We start from the raw sequence: 17,208 nt of genomic DNA on the forward strand, positions 1-17,208 counted from the left end.
TCCCTCCGCGTCCGGTGTTCGCACTCAGCCCGATAGTGGGTCGCTCAGCGTGTCCTGGCGCCGCGTGGAGAAGAAGAGCCACAGCAGGGTTCGAGCACAGAGCCGAAAAGGGTCCGGTCTGCTCTATAGCTTGCCCCGCCAGTGCACTATCACCCCGAGGGAATCAGCGACACTCACGGCACAGGAATTTATTGCAGAGAGCTACGGTACAAAACACTGCGCTGTAGCACACACACTGAACAATTTCTCACCCTTAAGGGTGGAAACTGGCTTATCCCCAGACGCTCACCCTTTTTTACTTAAAGGGTGCAACCAGTAGGGTGCAAAGAACAGGGTGCAGATACCGCACCCTTAAAAAAGGGTGCCAAGCTTAAAATTTTAGAGGGTGCAATGGTTGCACCCTTGTCGAAGGGTGAAATATTTCCTTTGCACCCTTACTAAAAGGGTACTCGAAGGGTGCGCCAGATGCATATGGACTCGCATGAAGCAGATGCCTCGGATTGATGCGTGGCAAGAAATGTATCCACAAATGTATATAAATACTATAGGCCTGCATTTCGAGTCTTCATGATTCTGGCCCTCGAATGATTGCTACAAGCAGAGGAACTTACTGTCAATGCTCGGTGACAACTCCACATCTCTTCCCGTGTTTCCACCAATGCAGGCAAGAGTGAAAACAACTTAAAAAAGGTCAGTGCATGGCAATCAATATTCAGTGAATGACAATGTAACAGAAAATGCTTCCCACAGATGTAATGTTCTAGCTAAGCAACTTTTATGATCCCGTTTTAGACTATATACTACTTCAGTTGAGGGCCTCTCTGCACATATCACGGAGGTACTTGCCCACCATCCGAACATGCCTGCAAAGTATACGAACATATCAAGATAGTGCAGGCTGATCCCTGAAACTGTTGTGATTTTCCCCAGCAAAGGCAAATAGTATACACCTGCCACATTGTGAGCATGCATATAGAGTGACATCTATCAGTTTTGGTGACAAAGTTTATTAACACTGTAATCAAAATACTTTGTTGGTTTACATAGCTGAACGTCCCAAAATGACTTAAAATGAAAGTTATCACACTGTATATCATGATGTAAATGCAAACAAAACATCACATCACTTAGTGAAATGCACCCCGCTCCACTGAAATGGCTAAGAAATACTTTATCAGGTGCGTGACAGCAAAAATAAACTTTCGATACAAAATCTGCATTATTGAGCAGCTGTGGAGCATGAATGTAATTTTAGGGCAACTTGAATGAAGGCACTCAATGTAAATGTTCACTAAACCATCAAGGCTTCTGCTATGCCCTCCTTAGACTGCAACACAGTATAAATACCTACTTACAAATAGCCCCAGTGGCCATAAATTAAGACAAAATATTGCCCAATTTGTAATAATAAGCAATGATGGAATACACACAAGTGCAGTGCCAATGAAATAACAGCTCAACAAAACTTGAAAATAGGCTAAATGGTGCATTGCGACTTGACGAAAGGACAAAGGAGAAAGGAACAGAGAGAGAGAAAGGAAGGAAAGGACGAAAATAGATTTTATCACTAGAAAAAAGGGATATGATTTGGCTCGTGCATTGCCCTGGTTCTTTGCAATGTGTTTTTAGCTTTTCTAGACCGCGCCCTTCAGCAGAGTTTTCATGTATCTCGATGGGCACGGAAAGGACTTTTGCCCTACCTATCAGCACATCGGAACTGTCAAGAGAGCTATCGCTAACTAATGCTTGGGGCCTGCCCTCACAAAGTTGTGCCTGCATGCTGTGCAGTCGAGTTTTAGTAAGCAATTACACAGGTTGCTATCTGCCGGTTACCCCTGCACGGTCATTGCGTCAGTAACGGAAGCCCTTCATCAGAAAATCAAGTGAGCATGCTTGGGAAAAAGATTGTGCCACAGAAAAATACGGTTATACCTGTTGTGGTATCATATATGCATAAGGTTGGCCATCACGTGAAGAAAGTAGTGAACAGACATGGCATGCCGGTGGTGTCCTCCACTCCGAAGAAGTAGGCCGAGCTGTGCTCATGCATTTCTAGTGCTGGAAAACAGAGCGGACGTAAGAAGCATGCTAACTGGTTTGTCAACTGCTGCATGGGGGTCGTTTATGAGATCCTGTTCACTTGGGGGAAGGCATACATAGGCCAGACCGGGTGCTGTATCAATGACAGGACAGGGGATCATTTGCAGGCTTTAAAGCACATTGTGGAAACTGTACTCCGTGCGAGCCGCAACTGAGTGACATTGAGATCCTGGGTAGAGGCCACGATAAGCCACAGAATATAGGGGAAATAATATCACACTTGCCTGGCTTTTTTGGTGCAAGTTCACACAATTTTTGCCAAATTAATGCTTGTGGCAAAGATAACACAGAAAACTGCTTTTGTATCACGACACAACTGTCCTAACCCCTTGTACTTGTCTACAAATAATAAACATGTGAACTCAATACAAAAGAGCACAACATACAACTCAGCCTCTGTAAACATGCATACTTCGGTACACTTTGCTGAGAAATTTGTAGTCACCAGTCTTGGTGTACTCAAGGAAAGGCCAAGGAAGAGCCGCTCCAGCACAACAAAGGTGTTGAACAGCTTGCGGTTGTACTGGATGTTGAAAAGCCAGTATGCAGACATAACAGCTGCCAGTCCCTCTTCAGCATTTTTTATGGAGAACAGTTTATCCCGGTCCACCATCATATGCAGCAGGTCGGCATCCTCATTGTTTTCTCCAGAGTACAAGATGCAAGGGGTAGCTGGAACACTTGAGTTCTGAGGGGGCAATAAACTATTGCATCAGTACCTACTGCCCATGAGGTATTCCCTCATAACCCCACTTTGATGCACTCTTTGTAAAGCTGCTTAAGGCTGTAATACAAACAATGTCAACACAAATTGCTTGTTTAATAGTTGTGCCTAAAATATTTCTGCTCTATGGAATTATTTCGATGAAGGCCATTATGTCCACAATCTTAATTGGCAGCTTTGTTTCTCACTCCTTAAACAAAATTTACTCAGGTTAACATATGACTTAAATTGAACACTGGTGAAAGCAAACAGCACAGTTCTCTTCCCAACTGGAATCTGCAAACTGTTGAGACGCCATTAAAAAATTTGTTATGGGGCAGTAGAGGTTGTGTGACTGTACTGCTTCTGAAGAAAATACAATAGGTATGCGAGTATGGCATAGCCTTTACTGAAATGCAGTATTACATTTCTTTTCATGCCACAACATAGGAAAACTATTTGACTGTCATGTATAGTGTAACACCTTCTCCTGCGAACAGTTCTAAGGCTTTTTGCCTCTACTGATGTTGCTGCTGCTCTTTCCTTCATCAACTTGTGAAAGCATTTTATTCCACCCATTCTTAAATTAGATTTACGGTTTATGTTTATGAGGCTTAATGTCCCAAAGCAAGTCAGGCTGTGAGAGACACCATAGTGGAGGGCTCAAGATATCCACCACCTAGGGTTATTTAATGTGCACTGGCGTTGCACAGCACACTGGTGCCTTACTTTTCGCCTCCATCGAAAAGTGGCCGCTGAAGCCGGGATTCGATCCAGTGTTTATAGGCACCACAAATACCAAACCACTGCACCACTGCTCTGTCTGTTACTCAATATAAGAAACATCAGGTATCAAGCAATCTTGAACTTGGAAAAAGAAAGATGTTGGCTTTCTATCAGACAGTATCTTCAAAAGAATGCAGGTCATCCAGTGGAAGGTTTTTAATGGACACATATAATGGTTCTCAGTAGAGTAACTATAAAGATAATTACTTTCACCTGCTAAAGGCAGAATTATTTCTGCAAAGCATAACACATTTTTGCAAGCGTTTTGACCAAATGGCATGAGTACTAAAAATGCATTGTTGCCAAAAAACTTTTAAATGACCTTACCTCCTCGTGTAAGAAGAGAGTTGACAGAGCATCCTGCTCCTTGACATTGCCAGACAATACGCGAAGGACTGCGATGGTCAGGATGTCTGAAAAGGAAGTCACATTGTCAACAATTGAATGCTATTTTATTGTATTGGCACCATACTAAACCCCAGTACCCTATGAAAAGGTTCCCTTTTCAGAAAAAGGATTTGGTTTTGTGAGCTTCTGTTCCTATCAGTCAAAGAATATAACAGCGAGGCTATCCTCTTAATTACATCTATCACAAGTTGAAAGCAGTTCCTACAGATTTTCAAATTGACTGTTTTGTAGCTGCTATGGCATTCAATATTCTCTATCTAATCACACAGCTCTAATATTGTTCCCTTTTTTTTTCGTCCGAGGCCAATAAACTGCACTTCCAGACCAGATACCAGGCTGCAAACCTAAAAGCACTTCTCCAAACAACTAAAATGTGCTATTTAAAGTCATAACACCACTTACGTCATGTTCGCAGCCTTTGTGGATCCATGTCACGGGCTTGTTCCAGCAATGTCATGGCACTTGCTTCGCAGGTGATTACTTTCTGTTCAACCATTTTAGCAATGCTCTCAATGCCATTTGCAATCGAAGCTGATGGGTCAATCTTCGTTAGTATCTGGAAGTCGCTGCAGAACTGAGAGAAAAAATGAGCATTTAACTGCTTTGGAACAAGAACCTAGCAATACAGAGCAGTGAATTCTAAAAGTACAAAAATGTATCTCAATGCGACGCTTTTAACACACACAAATATATATAGCAGACAATTGAAACGGAAATGAGGGGCTTGTTATTAAAGAATTCAAAGGAGCAAACAGTCGTGCAAGGCAAACGTTGGGGTTCTTCCTTTTTTTATGTTAATACTGTTGACATTGACCCGAATTAGTCTTATGGCAATTACTGGCATAAAGAACATTAAATGCAAAGCAGAAGGAAAAACTGTGCCGATGGTGGGAAATATACACATATATCTATATTTCTGAAATAAATGCCAGTTGCTAATCAGTGCCTGTGTTGTGTTCTCGCTTCATACTGCATTAGCGGTTTCCACCATGAAATAAATTGCTAAACCCTCCCAAAATTCATCTCTGCATCAAGTCACCATATTTTATCCATGCCATTTTAGCGACCTTTAGTTAAGTGCTTCATTTACAGAGATTGCACCATTTGCATTACAACTCACAAAACATGCACTAAGTTGCCATGAATGCAGGTGGCTCCCCAATCAAGGTGAACAATAGATTTTCCACCTCTCAGTGGCATTTACAACCTGACTTACCCTTTTGAAATTCATCATGTAAGGGTACTTCATTTTGATGTCATGCACACTGCTTGTAGTAATATCCGAGATCTGATCTCGATGTCAGCTTCATCCTTTCCTTCATCTCCTCTTCATCAGGAGTAGGAAAATATGCATTGCCAAGCTCTCTTGGTCTTCTCCTGGCATTACAGACATTGCAATGGCCTGAAGGAAGCAACACAAAGTAGCTAAACGTGATATACACTTGCACTATGCAAGGAAAAATTATCTTCTAATTGAAATTTTTTACCACTTTTCATATGCAATATTCTTTAAGTTCATAGTCACTATGAATTTCTTGAGTGATAGTAATATGCAATTGTATTAACAAATTACCTCATTTGTTTTTTCCACCTGCTAGACAACCATTCAACCAACCAGCAAAATATGACTGAATGCCAAAAAACATGATACATATATAATACTCATTTATTATTCTTATTATTATAGGGTATTCTAGCTTTTTGCTGCTACTTGCCCCCCCACTGTGGTTCAGTGGTTTAAGGCACTCTACTGCTGAACCCAAGGACCTGGGATGGAATCCGGGCCGCTTTTCGATGAAGGCGTAAAGCAAGGTGCCCGTGTGTTCTGCGATGCCAGCATATGTTAATGAACCCTAGTTGGTCGAAATTCAGTAAGACCAATCAGTAAGACCATGCCCAGTTCTGACTGTGGCCTCTTGCCCTTCATACAGGTTCATGAGGAGACAGATGAGGTGAATTGCAACTCCAATCTCTTGGAGAGCTTGCCACAATCTGCTGTGATCTACGAAGTCAAACGCTTTCGCATAATCAATAAAGCAGAAGTAGATGGGTTTCTGGAACTCTCTTGCTTTTTCCATATGATCCAGCAAAGGTTGACAATTTGGTCTCTAGTTCCTCTGCCCTTGCGAAACCCAGCTTGCACGTCCGGAAGCTGCAACAATCTTTGGCACTGCCTTTCTTTGGAATGGGGATGTAAACTGACCTCCTCCAATCCTGTGGCCACTGCAGGGTTGTCCAAATCTTCTGACATAATGTATGCAGAATGTTAACACCGTCATGGTTGAGGTTTTGAAGCAACTCAGCTGGAATGCCATCAATTCCCCTAGCTTTGTTCTTAGCAAGGCTGGCTAAGCCCCATTCAACTTCACTCTTCAGAATGCCCGGCTCGAGATCAGTTATCACAACCGTCTTATGTTGGGTTTGCACATTCGGGTCCTTCTTGTACAGTTCTTCTGTGTATTCCTGCCACCTCTTCTTTATCTCTGAGGTTTCAGTGAGGTCCTTGCCTCGTTTGTCCTTTATCACGCCCAGCTTAGCACAGAAGCTTCCTTTGATATCTTTCATTGTCTTATACAGAGCTCTTGTGTTCCTTAATTGTCTGCTGTCCTCAACTGCTTGGCACTGTATGTTCAGGAAGGCATTCTTATCTCTCCTTGCTATTTTCTGAAAATCCGCATTGAGAACCTTGTATCTTTCTCTTTCCCCCGTAACTTTTGGCATCCTCCTTTCCTCAGCTATTTTCAAAGCTTCTTCAGATAACCAGTTTGCTTTCTTGCATTTCTTTTGCTTTGGAACTACCTTAGTAGCAACTTCTTGTATTATATCACGAACATCAGTTCACATCTCTTCGGGCTCTCTGTCTTCTAGATCTAATTCTTGAAATCGATTCCTCACTTCCACAGCATGTTCTAATGGAATTTGATCCAGATCATACCTGAAAGGCCTTCTAATTTTCGGCGTTTTCCTCAATCGAAGCTTAATTTTGGCAAAAAGAAGCTGATGATCGGTGCCACAATCGGCCCCAGGCCTTGTTTTTACGCTTCTCCATCTCTGCCGGCAAAGAATATATAATCGATCTGATTCCTGTACAGACCGTCCGGTGAAGTCCACGTGTACAGGCGCCTCTTGTGCTGTATGAAAATGAGTATTCGCTATGGTCAGGTTGTTTTCTTGACAAAACTCTACTAGCCTCTGCCCAGCTTCATTTGGCTCGCCAAGACCTAACTTGCCTATAATTCCGGATATTTCTTCACTCCCGACCTTAGCATTCCAGTCTCCTATGAGAAAAACGACGTCTGATGATGGGGTGCGGTCTAAAAGGCATTGTAGGTCCGCATAAAATCTCTCAACGTCAGCTTCTTCAGCAGTCGGTGCACAGACTTGGGTAACTGTTATGTTGAAATGGTGACCTTGGATCCGAAGTGAAATCATTCGGTCGTTTTTGGGGTTGTACCCTAGCACTGCTTTGCCCATTCTTCTGTTTACTATGAGAGCGACCCCATTCCTTCTCTTGGATTCGTGCCCACAATAAAAGACATAATGGTCGCCGGAGTTAAATTCTCCCATTCCGGCCCACTTGAGCTCGCTGATATATCCAAGATATCAGTGTTCAATCTGTCCATTTCTCGCTTGACGACATCCAGTTTACCTTGCGCCATAGATCTTACATTCCATGTTGCTATGTGATATATCTCCTTGCAACATCGGACTTTCCGGTCGCTTCCCGACACATCCACAACTGCGCGTCCGTTTGGCTTTAGCCCAGCCGCTTCATTCGTCCTGGAGCTACTATAGAATCGCCCTTTGTTCATCCCCAGTAACATGTGGGACGCCTTCCAACCTGGGGGGCTCATCTTCCGGCGCTATCATTAATGGTATTGTGACTGGCCATAGGGTTTTCTTGGCAGGAAATACTGGAGTGGGTTGCCATTGCCTTCTCCAGTGAATCACATTTTGTCAGAACTCTCTGCCGTGACCTGTCTATCTTGGGTGGCCCTACAAAGCAGAGCTCACGACTTCATCGAGTTTCGCAAGCCCCTCCGCCACGACAAGGCAGTGATCCATGAAGGGGTACCTAAATAGATATTTCTCGTTTCTCGGGGCATGTTGCCGGCTGGTCGTTATAACGCTTGCGAATGCATTAAATTAAGAAAAGCATGACAATTAGTACGCTACAGCGTTTAGCAAGTTATATATTTTTAAGACACGGCGAATTAATGGTTCTGTGAATCCGGACTGCGAAAAGGCTCACTATTTAGTCGGAGCTTACAGGAATCGCGCAAGCTCCTCGTGTAGTCCGACATACGCGCTGTCACGCACGCCACAGCAAATCCTGTTCATACGCTCGCATTGAAAACATGCATATACACGAACAGCACGATGAAGAAAAAAGAAAAACCGCACACAGTGACAGATGACGAACAACGTGCACGTGTTTATCGTGTGTTGCGCAATTAGGATGCATCCTAAGGAATGCTTATCCCACCTAAACAATTGAATCATTAGAGCTCAAATTTCGCACAGAGATGACATTTGGTCGTCAGTATTCTTGTTGCACGAAATTTGGGGTGCTTGCATTATTCGATTAGAAAAGGTTTGGTATTCTCGTCGTCTGTTGCGACGTTGCGATGGCAAAGCAAAACCCAGCGACTGCTTCGGTGGCGCCATCTCATGGCATTGCAAGGCGTCTTGAGGTACAAAAGCTTGGCTCTTCAAATTCGATGCAGTTTTGGCCAAGTTAAGTTTTCGTAAACATTATTCTTAAGCAGTTGATCAAGCTCTTCGAACTATTCTCAAAACAAGTCAGCCTGCGTAACTTCATAATTCGCAACGATTAGGCGTCGTGTGCTGTGCGATGTCAGCGCACGTTAAAGATCCCCAGGTGGTCGAAATTACTCCGTAGCCCTCCACTACGGCTCCTCTTTCTCTCTGTCCACTTTCATTCCCACCTTCCTCCCTTCCCTTACGGCGCGGTTCGGGTGTCCACAGAGCAAGTGTGACAGTTACTGCGCCTTTCCCTTCCTGTGAACCAATTTAATTAATTAATTAAATCTCTGTGGCAACAAACAACAGGAGATGGCGCCACCAACGTCATCGCCGGTGGGTTGGAAAGTTGGGCGAGTTGGTGTAAGCTCATGATTTGAAAACAAAGCGCGAAAGAAACAAGAGGACATAAAAACGACGCAGTATTAGTCTAGGCGAACACCGGAATTCCCTAATGATCGCTGTGGGAATCTTCCTGAGCACTGCCGCGCATGCAGCGAAAAAGGGAACCACAGGATGAAAAACAAAAAGTGCACACGCTTTTTTTTTTTTTTTTCAATAACAGCCGTACTTTTCAGACATCGCGACCAGCTTGTTCGTGAAGTTATGGAGGTGCACCATGTAAGGAAATGGGAAAATTTGTGTCAGTGTGCTCTCCGTTACTGTGCGTGAAATCGATTTTTTAGCCTGCACTTTGTATTGATATTTTTATCAACAATTAAGCCGTTTTTTTTTTCCTAGCTATCCAGTCTTTCGTACAATTCTTTCTCCGTTTGACATGAGCGTCCAAATAGAAACTGGTTTCCTTTATTTTTTAAGTGACTTGTATATATTGCGTGTTTCAGCAATAAACTTCAGCTGTGAGTTAGCGACATGTCTGTGTCTCTGCGTCGTCGTTGTGTCCTCATGCTTCTGTTGCACTTTGTTTTCAAATTTATTGACTTCGCAATCGAAGCAGACCATGAGAATATTCGACTTCTTTTAATAGAATCATGTAAGCACCCCAAACAAATTTAGTATAATAAAATAGTGCCGGCCAAATGACACATCTGTGCAAGATGTGAGCCATAATATGATACAACAGTTATGGGATGTGTATAATAGCAGAACACGCCGTAGAAACTGTAGAGAATTAGTGTAGTGTTAGCGTAATGGCGGAAACAAGTGAAATTATTTGAACGTGACAGATTTGTGACAGCTAGATTTTGTGATGTGATCAGAGCATAATTCGGCCCCAGTTGATGTAATAACCGTTGCAGAGCACATTGCTTGCATTATGAAATCGTTAGAAAATTAAAGAGTGAACTTGCGATTAAATATAAGCGATTTATACCTAGGCCAAAATACCAGGAATATAAATGCATATACACAAACTTGACAAAACAAACCAAACCCGAAAACGAAACCGAAACTGGTTTCACGCCGGAACTGCGTCATGAACTCTCGCCCATGCGCTCTGCAGCTCTGCATTCTCGTTGACTTCCTTTTCCCCATCGAGACTCGGCGGAGCCGCCAGCGGCAGGCTAAAACTTGCGACTCGATTCATTCAAAAACGTTGCTTTTCTTTGGATTTGTGACAGCCAAGGAAGAGTTTGTCGCCTTAAGACTCCTGTAACAATTAGAGAAGTCAAACGAGTGGTGCAGAACGCCTGAAATGAAAATTTGGACATCGGAACATACATTCAAGTAAGTGCGCGCTAGCTTCGACCTTGGCGTCTGATGCAAATTGTTTTGTCTGATAAATACACTGTTCGTTCTTCATCGTAACCTACGCTGTCTGTGAGTAGTAACATGACATTAACTTCATATCCAGCGTCAACACGTTTTATTTGCCAATTGAAAAATAGCTGCTGACATCGATTAGCAGCCCATTCAAACATCCGTGCGAAGACTGCCGTTTTCACTGGACTTGCGGTTACCCTTTGACTTTATACAGATGAGTTGCGTGCGTCTTCAGATATACTTGTTAAGAATTGCAATCTCCGAAGCTAGTTTAGATAGTGTGAAACAGTGAATATGGAAGATTTAAGTTCCGACGTCGGATGCCTGTAAATGCATGTATTGTGCGTTGTTTTTCTGTTTCTTGTTGACAGGGGTTTTAGTAGTCTTGCTGGGCAGGTTTGCTCAAGGTAGACTTCATTCATCGTGTGCTTCTTTGCCCCGAGGCTGATTTGTTATCTAAATATTACAGTAGGGGTTCAAAAAGTAGGGGACCCCCCTTTCTGTATTACGTCGGTACTTTCCGCCATAGCGTGACGTCACAGCCTTGTTGATAACGCTGGAAATGTTCCGCTTGCTCGACCATATAGCGTTTGGTTTGACGACATCCTCTCCCATCTTGAGAGCTTGTACTCACGTGTGTTGGTAACCGCTGCTGCGTGTTTGAACAGTAACTTATATGGCGGTGGTCATTGCTTTGCGTAATAAATATAGTCGATTCGTCAATTGATAAATCTGCCTGCATAATGCAGGGCTTGCTCTCTGTTCGGTTGTATAGCATGCTCTTTGGCCAAACGCCAATTGCTGAACCTGCTGGTTGGTCAAGTAAGGTAATTTGTGGCCATAAGCATAATATTTACCGTGAAATTAGCGGTACTCAAACCTCTGGAAAGACTTGCCCATCAAGAGTAACAAAATGTAGAAGCAAATTAGCAGTAGTATAACTTGGAAAGCTGAATTACATGTGTTTTGTATAATACATTGGGCTCAAATTTAAATTAAAAATCTGTACTTCCTTGCCAAAAGTTCCTTCATCTCTAAACTGCACAATGGGCCTCGAGCATTTGTCTCAATGGAAACCTTTTAATGAAATGTTATCACTGGAAGTAACTATGGGAGATGAGTGCTTGCTCTTTTTTCTCTAGCTGGGATGTAGCGGTTGTGACCCATTATTATATCTTCAAATTTCTGCCTGCACCAGAACACTGCAGCCATGTAGCAGTTCCAGCATATGATAGTATACGAGGGCCATGTGAAGTGAAAACGTTTCATTGTGATACTGTACTTCATTCTGCTCCATAACTTTTGTGTGTGTGCTATCTTAGGGGTAAGTTTTAAAGCATCCATGTTTGTGTCATGGCTACTTGTTTTAATGCCAGCACATTGTTGCTTTGTGATTCCCCTTTTTGAAAAGCACCCGCGAAAACTTTAAATAAAAGATTTTTTGTGTTGGAAGTGGGAGTTCAAAGCTTTATGTGCTATTCTTGTTTCAGTTTTGTTTTTATTCTCATGGCTAGAATGACTCCTTTAGCAGCTATTGCTGAAATCATCAAGGGCGTATGATTTTCATGGGGGCTTTCTGCTGCATTACACAGCCATCCATGGGAGACTGTGGCCCAAGCTGCATGGCGGAAGTACCCCAACCCAATGAATCCTGCTGTGGTTGGCATTGATGTGGTGGACCGAAAGGTGCAAAACGGTGTTCTCAAGAGCCATCGCCTTATCAGCACTGCATGGGGACTTCCAACATGGGCTCAAAGAGTAAGCACCCACTTGCGTATATGCCACTGTCTCGGGTATTATATCAGTTTAGCTGCAACTACATGAAAGTTGAACCAAACCCTGTAGCAAACATATATGGAGCAGAGTTAGCCATATTTCGACAAGTGCCAAAGGTAACCATGGATTCCTTTGTTGCTGTCACTGTACTGTTATGTTTTGTCTATTCACTGTTGTATATAAACTAGTATAAACACACTGGCTAAGCAGCGTACCTTAATAACTATTTCTTACTTTTTTTTTATGAGGGGGGGGGGGGGGGGGAGGCTCATAATTGCTTTGCAGCAATTAAGCTTCCGCATCTTATGCATCATACTATTCCAAAAGCTAACTTCACCACTTTCTCATGTCATTTTTGCTGAAAATTGTTTATAAAAGACAAAACTTCCAGCACGGTTATGTTAAAAAAAAATAGTTCCTTCACAAGCTGCAACTGACAGGGAACCAACTTAACGATGGAGGCCATTAAGAGAAATCACTGCATTAATTTCAAGAGAAGCCAGAAGTTTTCATTTGATATGTCGATGACTGTTTTGTGAAAAACGATACACATAAGGAAACAAATGGAATAGGGGTTTTAGAAGGTGCTCTCCAACTTTGCAAATCTATTTATTGTCTAAAGGCAATATTTGGTAAATTAGAAAAATTATCTTAATTGCGAAATGAAAAATTCCCTGCAGTGCGCCAGATGGCTGGCAGATCTATGCAACTGGTTTGCCTGGCCTACCTCAAACATATTTTTATCCCTTGGCTAAAGTTAACTTGGACACCCTGTATAAAGCAGTCGTTGCAGCAGTACTGTCTTCTAGACAAAGGGCGCAACAAAATTTTTGTTTGGGGATTGGTGTGCAGCTAGCCAAAAGATTGTAGCACCCAGGTTTAGAATGCATGTGGAACTACTGTTTTTGGGGCTCATGATCATGTGCTTGATGTACTATATTATGAGTGTTGCTTACTGAACATGCCTGAGCTGCGCAGACGTTGCTTGTCACTGCATAGACCGGCGTTCTGGGAAGAGTTCTTTACTGGTGAGAGTTCTTCTGACATCTGGAATAGTGGAACAAGAACTGCTTTTTGATGTACAGTTTTTGTAAAAAATATACAGCCTAAAGAGATTTTTCTAAGCCTTATGACAGGGCCGCTTTCAGGCACTCCAGGAATACCTAAGCTTGAAAAGGATGAGAAAAAGATTTCTTGTCAGCTGCTAGATTTCGAACACTGTAGATATTCACCTAACCCTGTTATAGGGGCTTAGAAGCAAATACCATGGTCTGTATATTTTTTGAAAGAGACTGTACATCAGTCACATTTTGGTCTTTTTTTGTAAATTGGTGCAAGCTTACATGACAGTGCTCTTTGCCACTGTTCTTTTGGTTTGAGTTCTGTGTTTATTAGAGTTCTACATTGTGCAATGTGCCCCGCCGTGGTGGTGCAGTTGTTAGGGCGCTCGGCATCTGTGCCCGAGGATGCGGGATCAACTCCCGGCCACAGCAGTTGTTAGGGCGCTCGGCATCTGTGCCCGAGGATGCGGGATCAACTCCCGGCCACAGCAGCTGCTTTTCAATGGAGGAAAGAACCCCAGGTGGTCGAAGTTTCCAGAGCCCTCCACACAGTCTCTTTCGTAGCCTGAGGCTCCTTGGGATGTTAAACCTCACAAACCAAACCAAACATTGCGCAGTGTTGGAGATGCTATAAGGAAGAAGGGGAGGGGAGGTGCTTTACTAGCATGACTTTTTGATGGCCAGTTCATTCTTTTAATTGTGTGGAAGGTTCCCTTTGGGGGTGAGCAGTTCATTAATGATAGGACAGCTAAAGAAACTTTGTGCTCTTGCGGTGTTAAATGTTTGTAATCACTTTTAAGTAATGGAGCAGGATTTTTATGTGCAGCCTTTTGCTTTGGTTGAACAGTACACGTCTTCTAAACAATTTTTAATAACCTGTGTACAGATTCTGGGCGCCGACCGAACCTGCTACGCTAGCGAGCACTCCGTGGTGGATCCGGCAAGACGTACCATGACTATGATGTCAAGAAATGTGAGTGCAGTCATTCGTTGTTTATCATATGCACATGGCCACAGTGATTCGGGTTGGTTACTAGGCTGGGTGTTCTTTATACTGGAGTGCTTGAACGCGTACTTAAGGTTATTGCTTTTTGATTTGAGTTAGTGAATAATATTTAAATTGCAGTTACGCCAATTTTACCATCAACGGCATCCTTAATCTGCAAAATGACAGCACAGAGGGAAGAGTTGCTCAATCTTGTCATTTTGTATATGAAAACGTTGTGCAGACTTGGATGGCAGGGGGGGACTTTACCATGCCTAGTGAATTACATTCGATGCAAACTTAATGTTTGCTATTAAAGGTGGTAAGGCTAAATTTAGTAGCATGTCTCGGTAGCTTTCAATAGTGCTGCACCTTGTACCTTATTTACTCGCATGCTTACTGATATGTTGTAGAAGGTTGGCCTCCTAACTTCAGTATAAATTCAGTAGACAACCTCAACGTTTGCAGCATCACACATGTTATAAGTTAACTCTATTGAACCTCCATAGGGCACACAGAAAGCTTGGCATATGTTTTTTTAGTTCTTCACTATATGACATGCTTTTTCGTGGCACCAAACTCGTGATATTGCTCAATTTTTCAAAGCTTCCTTGAGCAAGATGTTGCTGAGAATGGTCACCCACATTCTGGCGGCAAGAATCTCAGTGCATTTGAGAGACTGACAGAAATGATGCTTTATAGCAATACGTTGAAAGCAAACAGTCAACGGGGTGATGGCACAGTATGGTTTCATGTTTATCTTCTTATCTACTCCATGCGAGATTATTTTGTTCAACTCTCTGGAAACAAATGGGATTCATGAAACCTTTACATAGGAATATTGGTAGCAACTGCTATAGGTTTGAATGTGGGCTTTGCACAGGACTGCCCACACTAGTGAAGTTGACGTTGTCTCCCTGTCCTTTCTGCATTTGCAGTGAGGTTTCGGCCTTTGCACTGGCTGGGATGTGCATTAGTTGAGGTCTAAGATTATTAATCTTGGTATGGAAAGGAGCGTGTTCTTATTGGAGAGTAAAAACTGTCCTAGCAGAGTTGAGATGAGAACTTGCATGCAGGATGCAGGTGGTATTGTGTATCTATGTGCTCCAATGAACCAGTGGTATATTTTATTATATAGTCGAACCCCGCAATAAAGAAACCATTGGGGATGGAAAACTTTTTCGTTCTCGTGAGAATTTCGCTATCTCAAAAATGGACAAGCAATCACACACATTACTTTCCAGGATGAAAATTCAATGAAAAGAGTCGCCAGGAGCTTCACGATTTGGGCTTCACAGTTAGATTAGCTATGCATAGCTTCAGTGTCGTCGCGGTTGCTGAGGAAAGTGCGGATAACATCAAAAGTATTAAGCACATCACGCGAGCTTACTTGCTTTTCTTGTGCTTTGTTTTCTCCATCCTCGTCGTCACTCTCCTCATTTCGTTTGCGTACGCTGTCGATAATAGCGTTGTCGCTGAATTCTTCATGCATGGTCAAATCAATGTCCGCGCACAGAAAGCCATCCAGTTGACAGCGTCTGGCACCATTGCATCGACACTGCGAAGCGCGTCCCATGCTTCAGTTAGTGGCTGCAGATCGTCACCATTTGCAGGAACACTCGCTTCTGGTTCTGCCAAGGCGTGCTGACCAGCCGCGAAACAGGCGTGTCTGAAGCAATTCTGGACAAGGGTGGCCGAAGTAGCAGTCCACGCCGCGGCAAGCACCTCCAGCACCATAAGAAGATCAGTTTTCGTCGGTCGCTTTATTTCGATGTTTAACAACATCCACCGGATGAGTCTCTCATGGTACGCAGACTTGACGCTCTTAATAACCCCTTGGTCAAGAGGTTGGATAAAGGATGTGCAGTTCGGAGGAAAGAAAATCAAGTGGACGCTCGTCAGGACAACGTTGTCGCTGAGATGGGCACTGCAGTTATCCAAAAAAAGGCAGACAGATAGATCTGCCCTGCTTTTGCATATCCGCATCAAAGGCTTCCAGCCAGCTCAAGAATATTGCATCCGAGCTTTCTGGTTAGCAGTGTATTCGACCTTTCGGGAAGCCTTCGGTTACCTTTAAAGCACTGGGGCGCCTTGCTCCGGCCGATCATGAGGAGGGGACACTTGTCGGATCTGTCCATGTTTGAGCAAAAAAGTATTGTCTCCCGCTTTTTGCTCAGCTTGCCTCCATGGCATTTTTGTCCCTTCAGGTCAAGCGTTTTCGATGGCAACATTTCGTAAAAAAAGCCAGTTTCATCCGCATTATAAATGTCGGAGGGCTCGTGTTCGTCCATTATGCTTTCATATTTTTCCTGCATCCAGGATGATGCTGCCTCAGCATTGACGCTCGCAGGCTCCCTCGACAACACCTTGACGACGATGCAGTGCCGCGCTTTAAATTGACTTAGCCATCTGTTGCTCACCTTAAAGTTGTCGTGCCCAGAATGCACGCGAAGTCAATAGCCTTCTGCTGCAGAAGGCTTCCAGACAAAGGCATCTTGTTCGTTCTCTTGTCGAGCAACTATTGATATACAGCTTTGTCGACGTCTTCGTAGACAGGCGTTGCCACCGTCTTGTTCTGCGCGCACGCCGTTCTGAAGTGCTGCCATGATGCTGTTCTTGGCTTTCAGAATCGTAGAAAATGAGCTACACGGGATACTGAACTCCTCCGCAATGTCCGACTTCTTTCTGCCTTTTGCAGCTTCGGCGATGATTGCAGACTTTTCTTGCAGCGTCAAAAACTTCCACTTTTTGACAGGAGGCGGCATGTTTCGGACAGGCCAAACCCCCCCCCCCCCCCCCCCCCCCCCAAAAAAAACATTCGACACACGCAAGTCACGAGCGAAATCTGCGTGCATGAGGCGGACAGCGAGATAATGTGGTTGGCGTGGCAGCGAAAAGAAAAA

General features: G+C 43.4%; 1 protein-coding gene and 1 pseudogene across 1 annotated transcript in view; one reads left to right on the forward strand and one right to left on the reverse strand.

The window, feature by feature from the left end:
- Positions 1–830: 830 nt before the first annotated feature.
- LOC146203295 (uncharacterized) lies at positions 831–8,301 on the reverse strand (annotated as a pseudogene).
- Positions 8,302–10,251: 1,950 nt separating this feature from the next.
- slmo (PRELI domain containing slowmo) overlaps positions 10,252–17,208 on the forward strand; it is a 43,013-nt gene continuing 36,056 nt past the window's right edge. The window contains exons 1-3 of the mRNA XM_084588656.1: positions 10,252–10,447; positions 12,076–12,241; positions 14,207–14,293. Of these exons, the coding sequence (XP_084444782.1) occupies positions 10,416–10,447; positions 12,076–12,241; positions 14,207–14,293 (285 nt within the window). The 5' untranslated portion in view covers positions 10,252–10,415. The remainder of the gene's footprint in view (positions 10,448–12,075; positions 12,242–14,206; positions 14,294–17,208) is intronic.

Source organism: Amblyomma maculatum, chromosome 1 (assembly GCF_055883805.1).
Source record: "Amblyomma maculatum isolate TAMU_Amacu chromosome 1, ASM5588380v1, whole genome shotgun sequence".
Lineage (NCBI taxonomy): Eukaryota > Metazoa > Arthropoda > Arachnida > Ixodida > Ixodidae > Amblyomma > Amblyomma maculatum.